We start from the raw sequence: 20,854 nt of genomic DNA, 5'->3' as shown, positions 1-20,854 counted from the left end.
TGATGCACTTTTGTCAAAAGTGAGTTGAGCATATTTGTGTGGGTCTATTTCAGTCTGTTTCTGGGTTCTCCATTAGCACACAGTCTTGATTCCTGTAGCTGTGTACATCTGAAATAAGGTAGACTGATTTCTCCCACTTGATTCCCCTCTCCCCCAGATTTTTAGGTACTCTAGTTCTGTGCCTTTTTGTGTAAGTTTTAGAATCATCTTATCTATATTTACAAATAATTTTGCTGGGATTTTGAGAGGAATTACATTAAATGTTTATATCAATTTAGGGAGAATTGATAGCTTTACTGTGTTGAATTTTCTAAATCATGTACACAGTATTTCTCTTCATTTCTCGCTCTCGTTTTTTTGGAGACGGAGTGTTGCTCTGTCACCCAGGCTGGAGTTCAATAGCGTGATCTCAGCTTACTGCAACCTCCACCTCCTGGTTCAAACGATTCTCATACCCCAGCCTCCCGAGTAGCTGGGATTACAGGCATGCGCCACCACACCTGGCTAATTTTTTGTAATTTTAGTAGACACGGGGTTTCTCCATGTTGATCAAGCTGGTCTTGAACTCCCAACCTCAGGTGATCCACCTGTCTCAATCTCCCAAAGTGTTGGGGTTACAGGCATGAGCCACCGTGCCCAGCCCAGACCTTTTATTAGTAGAAGAGGATATTACAACTCAGGGAAGTAGCTGGGCACAGTCGCTCACACCTGTAATCCCAGCACTTTGGGAGACCCAAACAGACGGATCATGAGGTCAAGAGATCAAGACCTCGTGACCTCATGGTGAAACCCCGTCTCTACTAAAAATACAGCAATTAGCTGGGCATGGTTGCGTGCACCTGTAGTCCCAGCTACTCAGGAGGCTGAGGCAGGAGGATTGCTTGAACCTGGGAGGTGGAGGTTGTGGTAAGCCGAGATCGTACTACTGCACTGCAGTCTGGCGACAGAGCGAGACTCTTTCTTAAAAAAAAAAAAAAAAAACAAAAAAAACCACTTCAGGTAAGTTTAGTGTCTCGCTCAAGGAACCACAGCTAGTGATTGTGAGATTGCTCTGTGTCATATTGTCCCTGCCATTATCTCCACCATGCCCCTTATTAGGGAATTGCATCATTTTATGATTCAGGAGATCCTGACTGTATAATTAGTTATTGCTGACTGAGATAGTGGATCTTGAAACAGTGTTGAGTACAGTCCACTGGCTGCCTTTTCCTCTCTTGAGAAACAGCTGTAATTTTCCACTTCTTCAGTTATCCTTACCTTTTAAGTGGTGTCTAAATCTTTGCAATTCCTGTCCACATTTGTCATTTTCTGTTTTAGCTACAATGCTTCTGAACTTTTTTTCTCATTCCTTCTCAGTTATTCTTCAGTGAGGATAATTTTTGTATCTAAGAGGCTTCTCTCATTTGTTTTACTTTCTGTCTTGAAGTTGTGATTCTTAATTCTTTCCTTTCATGTCTTGTTAATTACCATCTCCGCGCCTTCGGATATTCCCATCTCTTCATCTGGAGATCCTATAATCATTGTAGTATAATGAAAGACTCAGTTCCCATGCTACTTCCTCTGAAGCTTTCCCAGAGAACCCCAGCCCCTGACAGCCAGACTACTTCTCATTTGGCATTTGGTCATATGCTACCTTGCAGTACCTCCTAATTTATGTTTTTGTGTTGTTAACCTTTTGCATCAAGTAAGCTCTGCATTTTTTCGTCCTTAATTAAATGATCTGCCTTCAGGAAGAGCAACCTGTGTTATTCTTTGTATCCTCCATAGCCATACTCATATATCTTTGAGGACAGGTGTTGATTTTTTTTATATGGAAAGTATGTTATCTTGGACAATTTTACTCTTGCTGGATGTTAAATGAATAAATTATAAATGCTTGCAGGCAGCCAGGAGCTGTTTGTTCATCTACATGTATGTTCTAATGAAGCCCCACCTTCCCTAGGCTGTAACACTGATAGTCTCATACTTTTCAGATATTCCCAGACTGATTTTCATTATAACGTCCCAGACTCTGTTTGGATTAATTGATTGATTGATTGATTATATTTTGGTGTGTGGGAAAGAAGGAGAAGGATGCTCTTAAATTTTTATAATCTACTGCAGGATAGATTCCCTCTCTTCAAGAATATGTACAGGACCCTTGTTTTCAACCATATTAATGTAATTTGTCTCTGCTTTAGATTTTGGGCATTCCTAGTATAAAATGCCTGATGCGCAAAGCTTTTGTAATGAGAACTTTAATTCTTACACTTTCTTCTGATTACATCTGGAAGGTTGATTTAGATAATGCTTTATTTAGAAAATTTAATATTTTTCAGGATTTGTATCTACTACTGATTTAAGGATTATGGAGGAGGAATCACGTATCTCATAGTCATAATGACAAAAGTAAACTGTTAAATTCTAATGTTAAACACCGTAAAACAAATAAGATTTAATAGCTTGGGATATAGCACTTATACTTTGTTGGTATTATTTTTAGTAAATAGGCTGCCTGGTCTGTGCCAGGTAGGATGGGGTTCCCAGCTCCTTCACACTAGTTTCAGCCTAACTTCACATAACCAAGGAGCTTATCAAAGATAAGGTGGAAATGTGGCTATTCTCTGATTTCCTTTACGTTCCTCCCTTAAGAATCAGGTCAAGTTTATCCTGCCCTCTGTGTGGTCTGTATTTATGGGGATAGCAAGAAAGTCCTATTGTCTTAGAGTGTCTGTTGCATAGAAAGAGTTCACAAATTGTGAAATATTAGGTAGGGAGTATATTGATGGATACCTTTAATGTTTAGTGAGTGTCCATGAGAAAACTATCCCAGTTTTCTCATAGACAAATAGAAGCTGTGCATGGTGACATTTTCCCTTAGCTGCATATATACTATTTGGCAGGAACATTACCTTGAGCTCTAAGTTAGGCCAGAACTAACTCAAATGATTTTTGAAAATTAAAATGAAAAACTGCTTTTGTTATAAAGGACCTTTAAGAGGAATAGTTGACTAAGGTAATTCTATGTGAATAGATGAGAAATGTTCTCGTTGACAAATTAGTAGCTAGTTCTGCTCACTCTGAATGAGTCACGGCTTCAGAAACAGACATTGAACTTTTCCCCATCTCCAGCATAATCTTCAGTTTTTTTTCCCATTTGCCCTGCATGAAATCTACTTTATAGAAAGTCCTTTTGTCGTCTTATAAAAGTATAGATACCTCCAGGCAGGTTAGTCAGTGGGTGACTTTCCTAATGCCTAGGGAGATCCTGGGAATCAAGGAAGTCAGAGTTTCCCTAGGGGTGAACACAGGTAGGTGGTTTTGATTTAGGGCAAGTTGGGTGAGGAGTCAGGGGAGGGGAGGGCTGCAAAAAGGAAGGTGGGAAAAGACTAAATCTAAACTTTGCCTTTTTCAAGGTTTGTCTAGAACAGTGTTTCTCACCATTTTTTTCATTATTGTCCCCTCAGGAGAAAAATTAAATTTAAATAAAATGTAATTAATAACATTTGATTTTTGTTAAATTAATTCAAGTAATTAAGTTCTCCCTAATGGGAGGAATCCAGTACTAAAGAATATACATTTTTCAGATAAGGTTGAGCTTTGCTGAAGGCCACAGACCATTTATTTATTTATTTATTTTTGTCCTCCCAAGAACCAATTTCTCCTCTCTTTAGGGGGAGAGATAATACAGGTACTGCCCGCATTGAGAATGCATGATCTATAGTTAGCCATCCTAGCAATAGGGCAACATATGTTTTTTCTTCTTAGTCTGCTACTAGATTTGAAAACAGTCTAAGACTAAATACTCTGTACATTATAAGTTAAATGAGGCATTCGAGAACCTACTCAGGACCTTAGAGATGTATTCTTACTCCAAGCAGCTTACTAATATGAATTTTTGGAAAATACAAATTATTTGTGTGATTATGATTTATACTACCTTTAAGTAAAGCTTTTTACAAAAGCTCAATATTGAGCTAAATAGTAAAAGAAGAGATGGGCACGTTAGTGGAGAAAATCAGGCTAGACATTTTAGACAGGAAGAATATTCACTGTCTGACACTGTTTATATGCTCAGCCTTAAAATAACATGAGAAGCCTTTCAATTCTTTACTATTCCTGAAAGAAGTAGCTTTGCTGGGCGCAGTGGCTCATGCCTGTAATCCCAGCACTTTGGGAGGCTGAGGTGGGTGGATCACCTCGGGTCAGGAGTTCGAGACCAGCCTGGCCAACATGGTGAAACCCTGTCTCTACTAAAAATGCAAAAATTAGCCTGTCGTGGTGGTGCGTGCCTGTTGTCCCAGCTACTCGGGAGGCTGAGGCAGGAGAATCGCTTGAACCTGTGAGACAGAGGTTGCAGTGAGCTGACATCGTGCCACTGCACTCCAGCTTGCGTGACAGAGTGAGACTCCATCTCAAAAAAAAAAAAAAAAAAAGAAATAGCTTTAAAATTTTTAGTGCAATTTTTTTTTTTTTAATAGAAGGGAACTTTTTAGCTATTTTCAACTTTTAGTGGCCCAGTAATCTCTGAAGATCTTTGCAGGTAATAAAGTAGTTAAGATATATTTTTCTGTGGACTTTGTGGCTATAACTATGTCCATTATGGTAATTGAATGCTACCAGATGCTGAAGTGCATTCACCATGGCAAGTACTTCCCTTGTGTTATCACATTTTATTTTTTATTTTTTGTTTTTTGAGACAGAGTCTCACTTTGTCGCCAGACTGGAGTGCGGTGGTGCAACGTCGGCTTACTGCAACCTCTGCCTCCTGGGTTCAAACGATTCTCCTGCCTCAGCCTCCTGAGTAGCTGGGATTACAGGCATGTGCCACCACACCCAGCTAATTTTTGTAGTTTTAGTAGAGACGGGGTTTCACCATGTTGGCCAGGATAGTCTCAATCTCTTGACTTTGTAATCCACCCTGTTTGGTCTCCTAAAGTGCTGGGATTGCAGGCGTGAGACAGCGCGCCCATCCTGTGTTATCACATTTTATTCTCCCAGCCCATGAGCTGAGTACTGTTATCTCCAGTTTTTTGGATGAGATGCAACTTTCACACATCCTTGCACAAAATGTCTCTTGTTCCTCCATGTTGTCTTTGTACCTCCTTGCCCCAGACCTCATTCCAGGCTTTGGCAGTTCTTAATGATGCAGCATTTTGCATTTGTTGCTACTATAAACAGTTAATTCTAACAGCCTTCTTAACATACATTTATACTGATGTCATGTTAACTCTTCTCCTTTGTGACATGGGTCATTGAGAGAATTTCTAGGGGCTCTCTGTTTTGGTAGAAGATAGGCTGCTTGTCATATAGTAACAGAAATTCTGTTGTATAGAAAAGAATTATAATTTACAGTTTCTATGTAACTCTGAGGACCAAAGAACCTAAGCCAGCATTATAATTTGAACAGTTGGAGAAAATATTTTAATTTTGCTTTGTATTTTCGTATTTTGCTATATATTTTCTTTTTTGTTGATTATGAAATTATACAGATATTATTTAGTTTATCCTCAGATATTCTGATTATTTTAGCTACACTTTGCCATTTACCTACCTTTTAGTCAGAAAATTGTTATACTTTTATGAATTAACTTTGTTATTCAAGTACAATTTATTTATTTATTTATTATTTTTTGAGATGGAGTTTCACTCTTGTGGCTCAGACTAGAGTGCCGTGGTGCAATCTCGGCTCACTTCAACCTCCGTTTCCCAGGTTCAAGCGATTCTCCTGCCTCAGCCTCCTGAGTAGCTGGGATTACAGGCACCCACCACCATGCCCGGCTAATTTTTGTATTTTTAGTAGAGAGAGAGTTTTGCCATGTTGGGCAGGCTGGTCTCAAACTCCTGACCTCAGGTGATCCGCCCGTCTTGGCCTCCCAAAGTGCTGGGATTATAGGCATGAGCCACTGCGCCCGGCCTCAAGTACAATTTATGTACAGTAAATTTACCCTTTTTAGTATAAGGTTCAATGAGTTTTGGTGAAGGCATACAGTTGTGTAACCACCAGCTATTTAAGCTAGTTCCATAACCCCCAAAAATGTCCTTGTGCTGTTGGTAGTCAACCTCTTATCCCACCCTCCTCTGACAACCACTGACCAGTTTTCTGCCTCTATTGTTTTGCCTTCCGCAGTGTCAGTTGTATGGAATTTTCATAGCCTTTGCACTGGCTTCTTTCACTCAATGCCATGCCTTTGAGATTCATGCATGTTTATCACTGAGTCATATTCCATTATATTGATGTGCCGCAATTTAGTCTATTCATCCTTTCTCCATTTAAAGAGCATATGGGCTGTTTCCAGTTTTTGGCAATTATGAATGAGGATACTGTATACCTTTACTTACAGGTTTTTGTGTGAATGTGTTTTTTGTTTTTTTGAGATGGAGTCTCACTCTGTCGCCCAGGCTGGAGTGCAGTGGCATGATTTCAGCTCACTGCAACTTCCGCCTCCTGGGTTCAAGTGATTCTCCTGCCTCAGCCTCCCGAGTAGCTGGGATTAGAGGTGTGGGCCACCATGCCCGGCTGATTTATGTGTTTTTAGTAGAGACAGGGTTTCACCATGTTGGCCAGGCTGGTCTCGAACTCCTGACCTCCAGTTGATGCACCTGCCTTGGCCTCCCAAAGTGCTGAGATTATAGGCATGAGCCACCACACCCAGCTGAATGTAAATTTTCATTTCACTTTGGTCAGTGTCTAGGAGTAGGATTGCTGAGTGGTATAGTAAGTATGAGTTTAACTTAATAAGAAACTGTCATACTGTTTACAAGTTGTTTGTACCATTTTGTATTCCTACTAGTGATGAATGAGAGTGTGTTGCTCTGCATCCTTGCCAGTACTTTATATTGTCAGTTTTTTGGGGTTTTTTTGTTTGTTTGTCAGTCATTCTGATAGGTATGTAGTGATATCTCACTGTGGTTTTAGTTTGCATTTCCCTAATGACTGTCATGTGCTTATTGGCCATCTGTACATCCTTGGTCAAGTGTTCCGTCTTTTCCCAATTTTCAATTGGGTTAGTGTCTAAATATTGAGTTGTACAAGTTTAAAAATATATATACATATATATTTATTGTATAAGTCCTTTATGAGACAGATGAGTTACAGCTGTTTTATCTCAGTCTGTATCTTGTCTTTCTTGTTTTTTCAGTCCCTTTTTTCTTTTGAGACAGGGTCTCCCTCTATCTCCCAGGCTGAAGTGAGGGCAGGGGGGCATGATCATGGCTCACTGTAGCCTCGACTGTCTCAACTTGGCTGATCCCCTTGCCTCAGTCTTTTGAATAGCTGGGACTATAGGTATGCGTCACCACACCTAGGTAATTTTTTAAATTTTTTGTAGAGACGGGGTTTCACCATGTTGCCCAGCTGGTCTTGAACTCCTGAACTCAAGCCATCCACCTGTTTGGGCCTCCCAAAGTGCTGGGATGACAGTTGTGAGCCACCGTGCCCAGCTCAGTCTCTTTAACTACATCTTTTGAAGAGCAGAATTTTTTTATTTAAGTCCAGTTCATCATTTTTTCTTTTATAGATTGTGCTTCTTGTGTTGTAGCTAAAAAGTATTTGCTTAACCCAAAGTCACAAAGATTTTATACCTTTTCTTCTAGAAGTTTTTAGGTCAGCGCTCCATTTTGCATAAATTTTTATATGTGGTACCAGATATGAATCGAGGTTCTTTTTTCTCATTTTAGCATATGGGTGTCCAATTGTTCCAGCACTGTTTTTTTTGTTGTTGTTGTTTTTGTTTTTTGTTTTTTTTTTAAACTCTACTTTCTCCATTGAGTTGCATTTGGGCCTTTGTGAAAATCTCCTCCCTACTACCACCTCAGTTACACTCTTACCACATTACTTCTTTCTTTCACAGCACTTACACGGTTTGTTTTCTTGTTTAACTCTGTCTCCTCACTATAATATAAGCCCCTTGAGGGGAAGAACCTTTGTGTGGGACAAAGGATGGGAAGGGCATCCAGGTAGAGGGAATGGCATTGCAAAGGGCTGGTGGTGAGTGGAGCTTTGGTGTGTCTGAAACATGCCAGAGGAGGACATCAGGAGCAAGATGAAGCTGGAGACTAGGTGGGGCCAGATCCCGCAGGGCCTGGGTGCAGCCGGAGTAACCAGAGGCTATGACTGGGTTCAAAAGGATTGCCTCTGAGCAGGAACAGGAATCACGTGTTTGTCAGCATAGCTGAAAGAGGGATAATCAGTGACAGTTTTCAATTCGTTATGACCTGTGTCTTGTTCCACAGCTTCCTAGGAAGGTTTGCCCACTGCTATTCTTGGTTAAGGTGGGCCATGCCTTCCTTTATGTATTCGTGATTTTAGTCAGAATACAGAAATATTTGACTAATTTTACGTTGACTGAACTTTTTCCCAGAGGGAATGTCTGGGAACTTTCTGTCATTTATGGATTCACCTTGTACCCTAGAATCTGTAGATGGAATAGTTGATTACCACATTCCTCACATCAATTTCCAGATCCTCCTTCTCCCGGCTAACAGTTCTGACCTCACTCAGCTGTCATACTGTCTGCTAACCACATGCCTTTGTTGCGCTCATATCTGAAACACCACCTCTCCTGGTGCCTGATGGTTTAGCTACTGACTGCCTATAATTCTCTAACATTAGACCTGTCAGAATTCTGGATGATTTCAGCATCTGCATAGATTATCCTTTCAGTCCCCACCTTTTCAGTTTTCTGCCCTTGTCCTTGTGCCCCCCTAAGCGGGTAAACACACAGGGTAGAAGTGCCCATCCCTTGCTCATGCCACCTCCACATTTCCTATCTGCTTTCCCTGCCTTATTTTTCTTTATTTCATTTATCATCCTCTAGCAAAGTGTATGCTTTACTTAGATTTTTGTCTGTCTTTCCCTAACTGGAATAGGAGCCGTGTAAGAGCAGAGATTTTTCTGTTTTTTAACTTATGCATCCCCAGTACTTAAGACAGTTTCTGTAACATAGTAGGCACTCAATACATAGCTGCTGATTAAATGCATTTTTTTAGATATTTGAGGAAGACCTGTAGTCTTTTTTCTGTATTAGTCTTTGTTAAATTCACCTAAGTAATAATATTAATAGATATCAAAAAGAAAGGGAAATATTTATTCCCCCTCCAAGAATCAGACTTCATAATATTTGTTCATATGCAGAAATCATTTTTACTTTTAACCATGGTGTTAATACAGCACAAACCTGTATTCTTCTACTGCTTAATGTCACATATCCATTTCTCTCAATTTTTTTATTTCTTCTAATCTTTGTAGTAGTAATTGCCCATTGTAGTAATAATTCCCCCATTTCAATATATGCAACTTTTTTCTTCCTTTTGACGATTTTTTTTCTGACTATAAAAATGAGATAATATTTTATAAACTGCTGCCTGATACTAGTAATATGGTATAATTATATTCAGCCTAAAAACTAAGCCTAACTGGCTTGATGAATTAAGCTGAATCTTTAGTGCTCTTATCAGTATAGAACAATTCCAGTCTCAAGGAATCAGTGGAAACTTCAAGAGAAGTGAGAATTACCACTGGGCCACGTATATTTGTTTTGGATAATGTAAAATTTACCCTAATTATATGCTTGACTAAAGATTTGGGTGATTACATAAAAGTTATTTGAGGGATCCAGGGTGCTCATAGGAACCATAAACTCAGTAGTTCCAAAATTGCATCAAACCTGTGCTGATTCCTCTCCTATTCTCTTTCCTGCTTCACAGTGACGTCTCTCCAGTGACCTTAGTTTGAGTCACTTGGACTCAGAATCATGAAGTCACTAAGTCATAAGGGACTCCTGGCCTCTTGCAGCCTCACCTTTTCTGCTGTCCTTGCATTTACATGTAAGCCTCTTTGGATTTCAATGATGAGCTCACTGTGCTTTTCCAACCATACTGGTTATATTTGTACCTTTGGCATATGCTGATTCCACTACTGTCTTGTTCCTCCCCTTCCCTCCCTTCCCCACCCCTCCCCTCCCCTTCCCCATCCCTCCCCTTCCCTCCCCTTCCCCACCCCTTCCCATCCCTCCCCTCCCCTTCCCCACCCCTTCCCATCCCTCCCCTACCCTTCCCCACCCCTTCCCATCCCTCCCCTACCCTTCCCCACCCTTCCCATCCCTCCCCTCCCCACCCCTCCCCTTCTCTTTTATTTTATTTCACAGAGTCTTGCTCTGTTGCCCAAGCTTGGAGAGGCGCAATCTTGGCTCACTGCAAGCTCCGCCTCCTGGGTTCACGCCATTCTGCTGCCTCAGCCTCTCAAGTAGTTGGAACTACAGGTGCCTGCCACCGTGCCTGGCTAATTTTTTATATTTTTAGTAGATTCAGGGTTTCACCATGTTAGCCAGGATGGTCTCGATCTCCTTGACCTCGTGATCCACCTGCCTCGACCTCCCAAAGTGCTGGGATTACAGGCGTGAGCCACTGCGCCCAGCCTCTTTGTTTCTTTCTTTTCTTTCTTTCTTCTTTTTTTTTTTTTTTTAGATGGAGTCCTGCTCTGTCACCCAGGGTGGAGTGCAGTGGCACAATCTCAACCACTGCAACCTCCGCCTCCTAGGTTCAAGCAATTCTTCTGTGTCAGCCTCCCAAGTTGCTGGGATTACAGGCACCCGCCACCACACCCGGCTAACTATTTAAAAAAAATTTTAGCAGAGATGGGGTTTCACCATATTGGCCAGACTGGTCTCGAACTCCTGACCTCAGGACCCACCATGCCCAGCCAGTCTTTATTTGCTAGGAAATTTCCTGTTTCTTCAAGTCTCTGTTCAAGCCTTTTCTTGCCAGTGCCTTCTCTGACTATGCAGATTTCATTATACCCTGAGTGTCTTTTCCATATTTTTAGTTGTATGTATGTCTCCCAATTGTACTAAGATTTAAATTGCAAGAATATTGATTAATACAGCTTTGATCCACAATGCCTGGGGTCTGTTACTCTGTCCTTAAAATGTAAGGCTTTAGAAATAATATTGTGAGGCACTGCGTGGTGACTCACGCCTGTAATCCCAGCACATTGGGAGGCCGAGGTGGGCGGATCACGAGGTCAGGAGATTGAGACCATCTGGGCTAACACGGTGAAACCCCGTCTCTACTAAAAATACACACAAAAAAATTAGCCAGGCGTGGCGGTGTGTGCCTGTAGTCCCAGCTGCTGGGAAGACTGAGGCTGGAGAATGGTGTGAACCCAGGAGGTGGGGCTTGCAGTGAGCCGAGATTGCACCACTGTACTCCAGCCTAGGTGACGGAGTAAGACTCCGTCTCAAAATAATAATAATAATGATAATATTGTATACATTTGTGGAATAAGTGAAAAGCATTGATAGACTTCTCACTGATTCCTAAGTATTCTTTTTTTCCTCAAATGTTCTTTTCCTTTTAATGCTTTTAATGCTTTTTTGTTTTGTTTTTTGTTTTTGTTTTTGAAACAGGGCCGTGGTCTGTTGCCCAGGCCAGAGTATAGTGGCACAGTAACAGCTTACTGCAGCCTTGACCTCCCAGGCTCAGATGATCCTCCTGCCTCAGCCTCCCAAGTATCTGTTTCTACAGGTACGCACCACTGTGCCTGGCTAAATTTTTTTTTTGAGACAGGATCTGCCCGTGTTGTTCAGGCTTTAAGTCCTTTTAATATGTATCTATTTCTCTTCCTTTCCCTTTTCTTCAACTCCTCTCTCATTTGCTTTTCCTGGGCCAAATTAATGCCTTCTCAAATTTCATTGGCTTTTCTGTCACTTAGCCTACATGGAACATGCTCTCTTTTGAAGGAATTCAAGCCATCTAGTAATCCTTTTTTTTTTTTTTATTAATTTGAGACGGAGTTTCGCTTTTGTTGCCCAGACTGGAGTGCAATGGTGTGATCTCGGCTCACTGCAACCTCTGCCTCCCAGGTTCAAGCGATTCTCCTGCCTCAGCCTCCTGAGTAGCTGGGATTATAGACATGCACCACCACACTCGGCTAATTTTGTACTTTTAGTAGAGACGGGGTTTCACCATTTTGGTCAGGCTGGTCTCGAACTCCTAACCTTAGGTGATCCACCGCCTTGGCCTCCCAAAGTGCTGGTATTACAGGCATGAGCTACCGTGCCCGGCCTACTTTTTATTTAAATAAGCCTTGAGATTTAGTTCCACAGGGTCTTTTCACATCAATAAGATGCAATTTTATTGTCTTAATCTTAATTTTATTGTCCAGAATCTCCCTTTCTGTTCATGCAGTTTCTGTAAGTTATTTTCATTCTTCACATCACATACTCTCTCTCATTGCTTGTTCCAAGTTATGGTTATAAAATCTGAGCTGAAAGGGATCTTAGAAAATTGTTACCTTTGTTACCCGCATAGTACAGAAATCAGCTCTGTAGTATTGATAGGGGTTACTGTGCCGCTGTTGGAACCCTTCCAGGGCCTGAGCTCAGTGCTTCCTTGGCAGCTCATTTCTGTTAGACAGCTTGAGTCCTTCAGTCATTTCCCTTCCTTATGTCAAAATCTGCCTCACTAGTCTATTCATGGGTCCTGGTTTTTCCCTTGGGAAGCTCATTTCCATACGACAGACTTTGCTGTCCCTTAATCCTCTTATGCTGCAGTAGGCTAACAATATTGGGAAAAAGTCATGTTTCCTTGACTCATACAGTACTAGAAAGTAACTCGTAGAGTATTATAAAACTTAATCTGTAAGACATCATAAAATAAAATTTAGTTACTTTTTTTAACTTCAGGGTGTAGAAAGATATTTTAAGTTTTATATTTAAGGAAGAAGCCATAAAGAAAAGATTTATAGATTAGACTTTATGAAAACTGGAAAGATCAGTAATAAATCAGGAAAAGATATTTATGATACACATGACAAGCAAAGAGTTACACTACTCATTAGCTCTTACTAGTAAGAGAAACAAAGGAGTACCCTGATAGGCAAGTGGGAAAACATGAATTGGTGATTTATGGAAATATAGTAGAAATGGCCAGTAAGCCAAAAAATGTTTAAAATACCAGAAGTCAAATTAAGATGTCAGTTTTGCCTGTCAAATTTACAAAAATTTAAAAATTAATACCCTGTACTGATTAATATATAATGAAATGGACCCTTTTATACATTTGTGATTATTGTGAAATATGTATTTGGTCTTTGACCCCCTGACATACAACTCCTGAAATCCTTAAAACTTCCAAAGTTACGTCTTTTGTATGCTAATGAGATGACTGATGGCTGGCAGTCCCTAGGTAGCTTCAGGATGGGGCTGGTCACCAGAAAGAACAAGGCAAGATTAGAGTATTGGGACTTTCAGCTTCATCCCCCAGGCTCTAGGAAAGGGAGAGAGGCTGAGAGTTAATTGATCACCAGTGGCCAGTGGTTAATCAACTATGCCTGTATAATGGAGGCTCCTTAAGAACAAAGGACTGGGTTCAGAGAGCTTGCAGATAGCCAAACACGTGGAGGCTTACACACATCGATGTGTTGGGAGGGTAGCACACCCCCCTCCATGGGGACAGAAGCCCCTGGGCTTGGGACTCTTCCAGATCTTGAGCTTTGTATCTCTTTCTCTTTATCCGGCTGTTTATTTGTATCCTTTAAAATATTCTTTGTAATAAACTGGTAAATGGAGCAAATGAGCAAATTAATTGAACCTGAGATGGGGGTTGTGGGAATCCTGATTTCTAACCATTTGTTACTTGTGATGAGCAGAAGTCGAGTGGGGATGGGGCAGAGTCTTGGGGACTAGCCCTCAGTCTGTGGGATCTGACTCTATTGCCAAGTGGACAGTGTCAGAATTAAATCAGAGGGCACCCAGCTGGTGTCCACTACAGAACTGATTCTTGCTTGGTGGGTGGGAAAAACTTCCCACATTTGGTCACAAAATTATCCTGTGTTGTGTGAGGGTAGAGGAAAAACAGTTTGTGTGTTTTTTTTTTTTTTTCAACTCATTGCTAGTATTAGAAATATAAGCAGGTCCAGTCTTTTTGAGGGGCAGCTTGGCAGTTTGCTTGGAACAGGAATGATATTCTAGGAATTTATCACGAAGATATTGTCAGATGCACAGAATAATTGATGGTTATACTGGTGAGTTGGGTGGAATTCTGGAAGCAGACATGTAGGAGGAGCTAGCAGTGTAGGAGATTTCTTGGAGATGAGGGGCAGGGGGAATATTGCCTGTGAAAGTTGAAGAGGGAAGAAAGCAGGACATGTGGGTGTTGGGGAGGAAGCCTTCAGACCCTGATCCAGATCTTGATAGCCATGCAAGGAAAGAAGGGAGGAAGCCCAGTTGGGCAGTGAGAGCTGCAGAACGGTGTGGATCTGACAAAGTCTGGGCCAGGCAGCCCTGACATCCTTACTGTGCCCAGTCTTCACCTACCAGCTGCCTAGGGAGAAGGTGGTCTTGGGTCTATACTGCAGCAGATTCCGAAAGCTCTGCAGGTAGAGATGGTCAGCGAGCTGCAATCTTTGTAGGCACAGGACTAGGTATTGCTTGAAGGGGGAATCGGAAGGGCACACCTCTTTGGCTGCCATGAGAGGAAGTTTGTTGTAGTGTTAGTAAAATAGCACAAATTGGAACATTCATTGCAATGTTACTAATTAGTAACAGCACAAATTAGAAATGATATTTTTTCTATAATAATTTTCTAATTAGGAGGAGTAATTTTAAAATAAAATTGCATTTGTATTTTCAACTGTTATTGTTGTAGTGCAAGCTTTTGTTAAGCTTGAGACTGTTAACTTTTATATGAACTACTTCAAGAATTTCCCCATCCTGATGATCTTTTGAGATTAAAAAGTAGAATTTGCAGTTATCCTTTAACTTTTGATGTATTTGTTGGAGTTTGATGGTATAATGGAGGTGCTATTTTGATGGGATTGGACAACTGTAAGCCTTGCTATACTGACACCCTCCCGGGGATATGCAAACAGGCCACGCACACTGGAGGCCAACTTGCTGCTATCTTATGTTGCTCACTCTTGGTAATTTCACTTGAGTTCTTTTATTTTATTTATTTATTTGTTTATTTTGAGACTGAGTCTTGCTCTGTTGCCTAGGCTGGAGTGCAGTGGCGCAATCTCGGCTCACTGCAACCTCTGCCTCCTGGGTTCAAGCAGTTCTCTTGCCTCAGCCTCCCAAGTAATTGGGATTACAGGCACACACCACCAAGCCTGGCTAATTTTTGTATTTTTAGTAGAGAGAGGGTTTCACCACGTTGGCCAGGCTGGTCTCAAACTCCTGACCTCAAGTGATCTGCCAGTCTTGGCCTCCCAGAGTGCTGGGATTACAGGTGTGAGCCACCGCGCCCGGCCTCCACTTGAGTTCTTTTTTTTTCTGGGCTGTAATTAGCATCCCCTTCTAGCAGTATGGTCTGCATTAACTTGAATAACTTAATGTTACTGCTTGTTTTAGGAAAATTTTGGATCACTGTTAATCTGTAACTTTATTTTAACTTGAATTTTCCCGTAACCTGAAGATTTTATAAAATGATTTTAAATAATGAGTCTGTGGAATCTTTCAAAGTATTGTTTCAAGCCAAATACCCCACCCTCCTGAAACTCATAAAATAGGCCCCGATAATAATTTTTCTTTTAATTTTTATTTTTTTTTGAGACCAAGTCTCTCTGTGTTGCCCAGGCTGGAGTGCAGTGGTGTGATCTTGACTCACTGCAACCTCAGCCTTCCGGGTTCAAGCAGTTCTCCTGCCTCCTGGTAAATGGAGCAAATGAGCAAATTAATTGAACCCAGCCTCCTCAGTAGCTGGGATTACAGGCATGCACTGCCACGCCTGGCTAGTTTTTGTATTTTTAGTAGAGATGGGGTTTCACCATGTTGGCCAGGCTGGTCTTGAACTCCTGACCTCAAGTGATCTACCCGCCTCAGCCTCCCAAAGTGCTGAGATTACAAGCGTGAGCCACCACTCCCGGCCTCCAGATGATAATTATTTAGGCCACTTTTTGCTTTTTGTTCTCTCTCTCACTCTTGCTTGTATTGTCCTAAAGAATGCCAAGAAACATCTCATAGAATCCCAAGGGGCGGTTTAAAAACTTTGGTTCTATGTTTTGGACTAACTTTATAATAATAAAACATTTTGGAAAAGTGAAGTTAAAGGGAAGCGATTATAAGGCCAGGCGCGGTGGCTCACGCCTGTAATCACAGCACTTTGGGAGGCTGCGGTGGGCAGATCACCTGAGGTCAGGAGTTCGAGATTAGCCTGACCAACATGGAGAAACCCTGTCTCTAGTAAAAATACAAAAATTAGCTGGGTGTGGTGGTGCATGCCTGTAATCCCAGCTTCTCTACTTGGGAGGCTGAGGCAGACAAATAGCTTGAACCCGGGAGGCAGAGGTTGCAGTGAGCTGAGATCATGCCATTGCACTCCAGCCTGGGCAACAAGAATGAGATTCCATCTCAAAAAAACAAAACAAAACAAAACAAAAACACAGTGAAGCGATTATAAAGCTAAGTTAGGATTCTGTTGCCTGAGCCTCATTGTTCTGCTTAAGGGGCGGCTGTAAGGTATTTTCAGAAATGTTTCCCAGCAGGGTAAGGAAAATTGTTATCTGAGGCCTGTTGTGAAAGAACCATCATAAGTTTATCTGTAATTGGCAGATAGGAAAAGGCCATGTCTCCCAAGGGCCCCAGGATGAATTGTGTGTCTCTCACATTGCCTGTATCCCACAAACTGAGATTTTAAAGAAGGTGGAGCACCTGACCTTCCTCCAGCTGTCTCACGTCTGGCACTTCTTTCTAGGACTCATAGATAATACAACTTTTTAAAAAGTATATGGTTGACTTTGCTAGGAGTTAAGTTACTGTATGGGATTTTTCCTTTTGGAAAGTAGGTGTGTAGATTTATATATGGTTTTGTGTGTGTGTGTGATATATGTATCTTTGAAATAGAAGCAAATTGACTATGTAGTCAAAGGTGGGTTGAGATGGTTAGTCTCCTTACCCCCTTGTACGTTGAAACGAGATTGTGGTTGCCTGTTGTGCATTCATGTTTCTCTTGAGACACAGTCACAAGGTCAAGGGCCATATCTTAGTATTGTTGAAACTGCAGAGCCTAGCTGAGTGGTTTACACATACTAAGTAGTGGTCAACGGTAGAGCAGGCCAGAATTCTTCTTGGCAGATTTTTAATTTTTTTCTAATTTAGTGTTTCTTAGCCCTACACAGAGCTCTGTTTGCCATTAGAGGGATTCAGCCAACACTTGTCCTATTGTTATTTTTCCTGCTAATTTATTAAAAACCTTTTCCAGCCGGGCACGGTGGCTCATGCCTATAATCCTAGCACTTTGGGAGGCTGAGGCAGACAAGTTGCTTGAGCTCAGGAGTTCGAGACCAGCCTGGGCAACAGAGTGAGTCCTCGTCTCTACAAAAAATTTAGCCAGGCATACTGGGATGTGCTGGTGGTCCCATCTACTCAGGAGGCTGAGGCAGGAGGATAGCTTGAGCCTGGGAGGTGGAGGATCTCAGCAGTGAGCCAAGATCGTGCCTCTGCACTCCAGCTTGGGTGACAGAGCCAGAACTTGTTTCAAAAATAACTAAGTTAATAAATTAAAAAAAAATTCAAACCTTTTCCAGTATTAAACTTGTTTTGGAAATTTAACTGACCAAGTAGTACTAGTGGAAAATATTTGAAATAATTATTCATATTACTTTAATGTGACTCATTTAAACTTCCTGATCAAAACATTCATCCACTGAGATTTTATGTAGGCTTTTTGGCAGATGTTCAGAAACACAGTAAATCAATAAACAAAAGCAGATATTTGATATGAACTTACATAAATGACAGAAATTTAACCTGTATTTTATTTAAATTTAATGGTAAATGAGTATAAAACCTCTAATTTTTTTCTTTTTTCTCTTTTTTGTTTTGAGACGGAGTCTCGCTATCTGCCAGGCTGGAGTGCAATGGCGTGATCTCAGCTCACTGCAAGCTCCGCCTCCTGGGTTCACATCATTCTCCTGCGTCAGCCTCCCAAGTAGCTGGGACTACAGGCGCCCACCAGCACACCTGGCTAATTTTTTTGTATTTTTAGTAGAGATGGGGTTTCACATGTTAGCCAGGATGGTCTCAATCTCCTGATCTCGTGATCCATCTGCCTCAGCCTCCCAAAGTGCTGGGATTACGGGCGTGAGCCACAGCGCCCAGCCTAAAGCCTCTAATTTTTTTCTAAGCAAATTTTACTTATCAACACTAAGCAGCATTTTACCAAAACTCATCATATGCTGATCATATAGCATCACTATATTAAAAACTAAAAACCACTTTTTTATCAGTAATTTTTAAAGTTTGATTTTCAGCCGCGTGTGGTGGTGCGTGCCTGTAGTTGCAGCTATTTGGGAGACTGATGTGGAAGGATCCCCTTAGCCCAGGAGGTTGAGGCTGCAGCGAGCTGTGATCGCACCACTGCACTCCAGCTTAAGCAATAGAGGGAGATCTTGTCTCTAAAATAAAATTAAAATTAAACTTTTCCTTAAAGTTCTATACTTGACAAGTCAAAATAATACAGCCTCGGTGAATTATATGTGTAGTACATCACTTATAGTAGAGACAGATGCTGAGAGGCAAGCAGGTAGTATGTTAGGTCCGGAATTAACGACAAGCATGGAATGTTCTACCCTACTCCTTATTGTGTCTAGTGCAGGGCTCTGAACAGGGCCCCTAGCCAAATATTATCTGTGGCACTTCTTAGCCTTTAGCAGAAAGTCAGACTCTAAATGGACACTTCTGGTTTACTCAGTCTGCCATTCAGGTATTGTCCCTAATCTGTTCCTTTTTTCCATCAAATTCTTGCACTTACTGTGTTTTCTTCTAGTACGAAATTCTGCCTTGTGGTATTTAGGGATTTTTTTTTCTACCTTAAATGTCTCATCTAGATCTGTACCTCTTTCCTGACTCACTTCAAAGTCATTTTCTTCTTTGACTCCTGCCTTCAGTGGTCTCTAATTTCTCCAAATTTCTGTAACCACCACTGTTTGTTTCCAGGGGCTCTCACTTTGCTTGTATTCTACAGACTAGAGGGATGTGATACTGCTTAGGTACCACATGGTGACTGGGATTGGGGGGCCTTTCAGAATGGCAGGGTGTAAGTGAAGTATATGTGTAGTTAAAAGCTAAAGCCTGAGGCCAGGTATTAAAATCAGGCTAGTCTCTGATGTGCTTTGTATCATTACATACTTTTCACTTTTCAGATTGTGAAAACACAACCAGGACCATTGTGTCCCTCACTGAGCTTTTGCATGCTTTTCTATAGGAGCATCTTCCAACTGACAAACATCATTTTGTGTTAGAAAAACCTAGTATTTGAAAACACTGTTGGCTGGGCGCGGGGGCTCAGGCCTATAATCCCAACACTTTGGGAGGCCAAGGCGGTAGGATCACTTGGGTCAGGAGTTTGAGACCACCCTGGCCAACGTGGTGAAAACCCCATCTCTACTAAAAATACAAACATAAGCCACGTGTGGTGGCGCTTGCTGGTAATTCCAGCTGCTTGGGAGTCTGAGGCAGGAGGATTGCTTGAACCCGGGAGGCAGAGGTTGCAGTGGCTGAGATTGCGCCACTGCACTCCAGCCTGGGTGACAGAGCGAGACTCTGTCTCAAAACAAAACAAAACAAAACAAAAAAAACACTGTTATTCGGAGTGTTCAGTTACAAGGTCAGCCTATTTTATCAAAATGTACCAGCAAAAGATTGTTGTCAGTCACGATGTGCACTATTTTGTCTGTGTAGGATTCATTCACTGTGTGTGTGCACGCAGAGGATCAGGGTGAGGTGGTGGGAGCACCCAAGTTCTGTCTTTCATTGCAGTGCCATTTGTTGCAGCATGGTTCATTGTAAGTACAGAGGAGAGGACAGTCTCAATGAAGAGCGTCTGTATATATACCACACTGTAGTACACAGAGGAGAACACTATGCTGTAGAAAGAATGAGGTAGATCTAAATAGTACGGCGAAACAGTCTCAGAAAGATTCAGCAAAAAAAACCACAGCACAGAGCAGTAGACAGCTACCATTTATATAAACAAAGGAGGCCTGCTTAGACATGCACAGCCTCTCTCTGGAAGGATGCATAAGGGTCTGGTGCCTCTCGGGAAGAGCGCTGAGCTACTAGAGAATCAAGAGTGGGAAGGGAGTAATGTGCACTGTATTCTCATTGGTACCATTTGCAATTTTTTTACCAATATTAATACTACTTTTTAAATAATGTGACGTTTCCTCAGTATCTTGTGCTGTATTCAGAAGTAGGATAGCAGTACCTTGGAATTAGTACAGTTTTTCTTGTACCTCTCTTCCCTCATTCTCTACTGTTGGGAACAGTGAATATCCATTTGGTTTACAACTTGGGGCAGCAGAAGGAACACCAGTTTGGCAGTCAAATCAGACCTATGTCTACACCCTACTGGCTTGTATGATTTCGGGTAAATTACTCAACCTTTCAGAATCCGAATTTTTTCATCTAGGCTGTGGGAATAATACTACATGTAGCTCAGATGTATTGTAAAGATTAAATAAGAAAATGAACTTAACGAGCTAGCATAGTGATATGGATGTGTAATATGAGTTCTATAAATGATTATGTTAGTGACAAAGGTAGTTGTTAAAATTATAAAATCCCTGCTTTCCCCACCACACTGCAATTGTAGCATTCTTGACATTTATGTTTCCTCTGACACGCTACAGTGGAACATACCTAATTTTGAGGGACTTCATGGCTCTTAGAGTATCTTTAAAAATGAAAAGGCAGGGTGTGGTGGCTCACGCCTGTAATCCGAGCAGGGAGTGCTCGGGAGGCCGAGGCGGGCAGATCGTGAAGTCAGAAGTTCGGGACCAGCCTGACCAACATGGTGAAACCCCGTCTCTACTAAAAATACAAAAATTAGCCAGGCATGGTGGCGCATGCATGTAATCCAGCTACTCAGGAGG

General features: G+C 41.5%; 1 protein-coding gene across 5 annotated transcripts in view; it reads left to right on the top strand.

The window, feature by feature from the left end:
* SEPTIN10 (septin 10) overlaps positions 1 to 20,854 on the top strand; it is a 70,265-nt gene that overhangs the window by 3,165 nt on the left and 46,246 nt on the right. Inside the window, exons 2-3 of one of the 5 annotated variants that reach the window (XM_077960247.1) lie at positions 9,688 to 9,807; positions 11,388 to 11,505. The exons of 2 other annotated variants lie outside the window; for them this stretch is intronic. In XM_077960247.1, the coding sequence (XP_077816373.1) occupies positions 11,464 to 11,505 (42 nt within the window). In that variant the 5' untranslated portion in view covers positions 9,688 to 9,807; positions 11,388 to 11,463. The remainder of the gene's footprint in view (positions 1 to 9,687; positions 9,808 to 11,387; positions 11,506 to 20,854) is intronic. 2 more of the 5 variants (XM_077960248.1, XM_077960249.1) reach the window with 2 other exon arrangements.

The sequence above is a fragment of the Macaca mulatta genome, chromosome 13 (genome assembly GCF_049350105.2).
Source record: "Macaca mulatta isolate MMU2019108-1 chromosome 13, T2T-MMU8v2.0, whole genome shotgun sequence".
Lineage (NCBI taxonomy): Eukaryota > Metazoa > Chordata > Mammalia > Primates > Cercopithecidae > Macaca > Macaca mulatta.
Note: the sequence above shows the minus strand (reverse complement) of the source record. Positions and strands in the feature narration are given on the sequence as shown.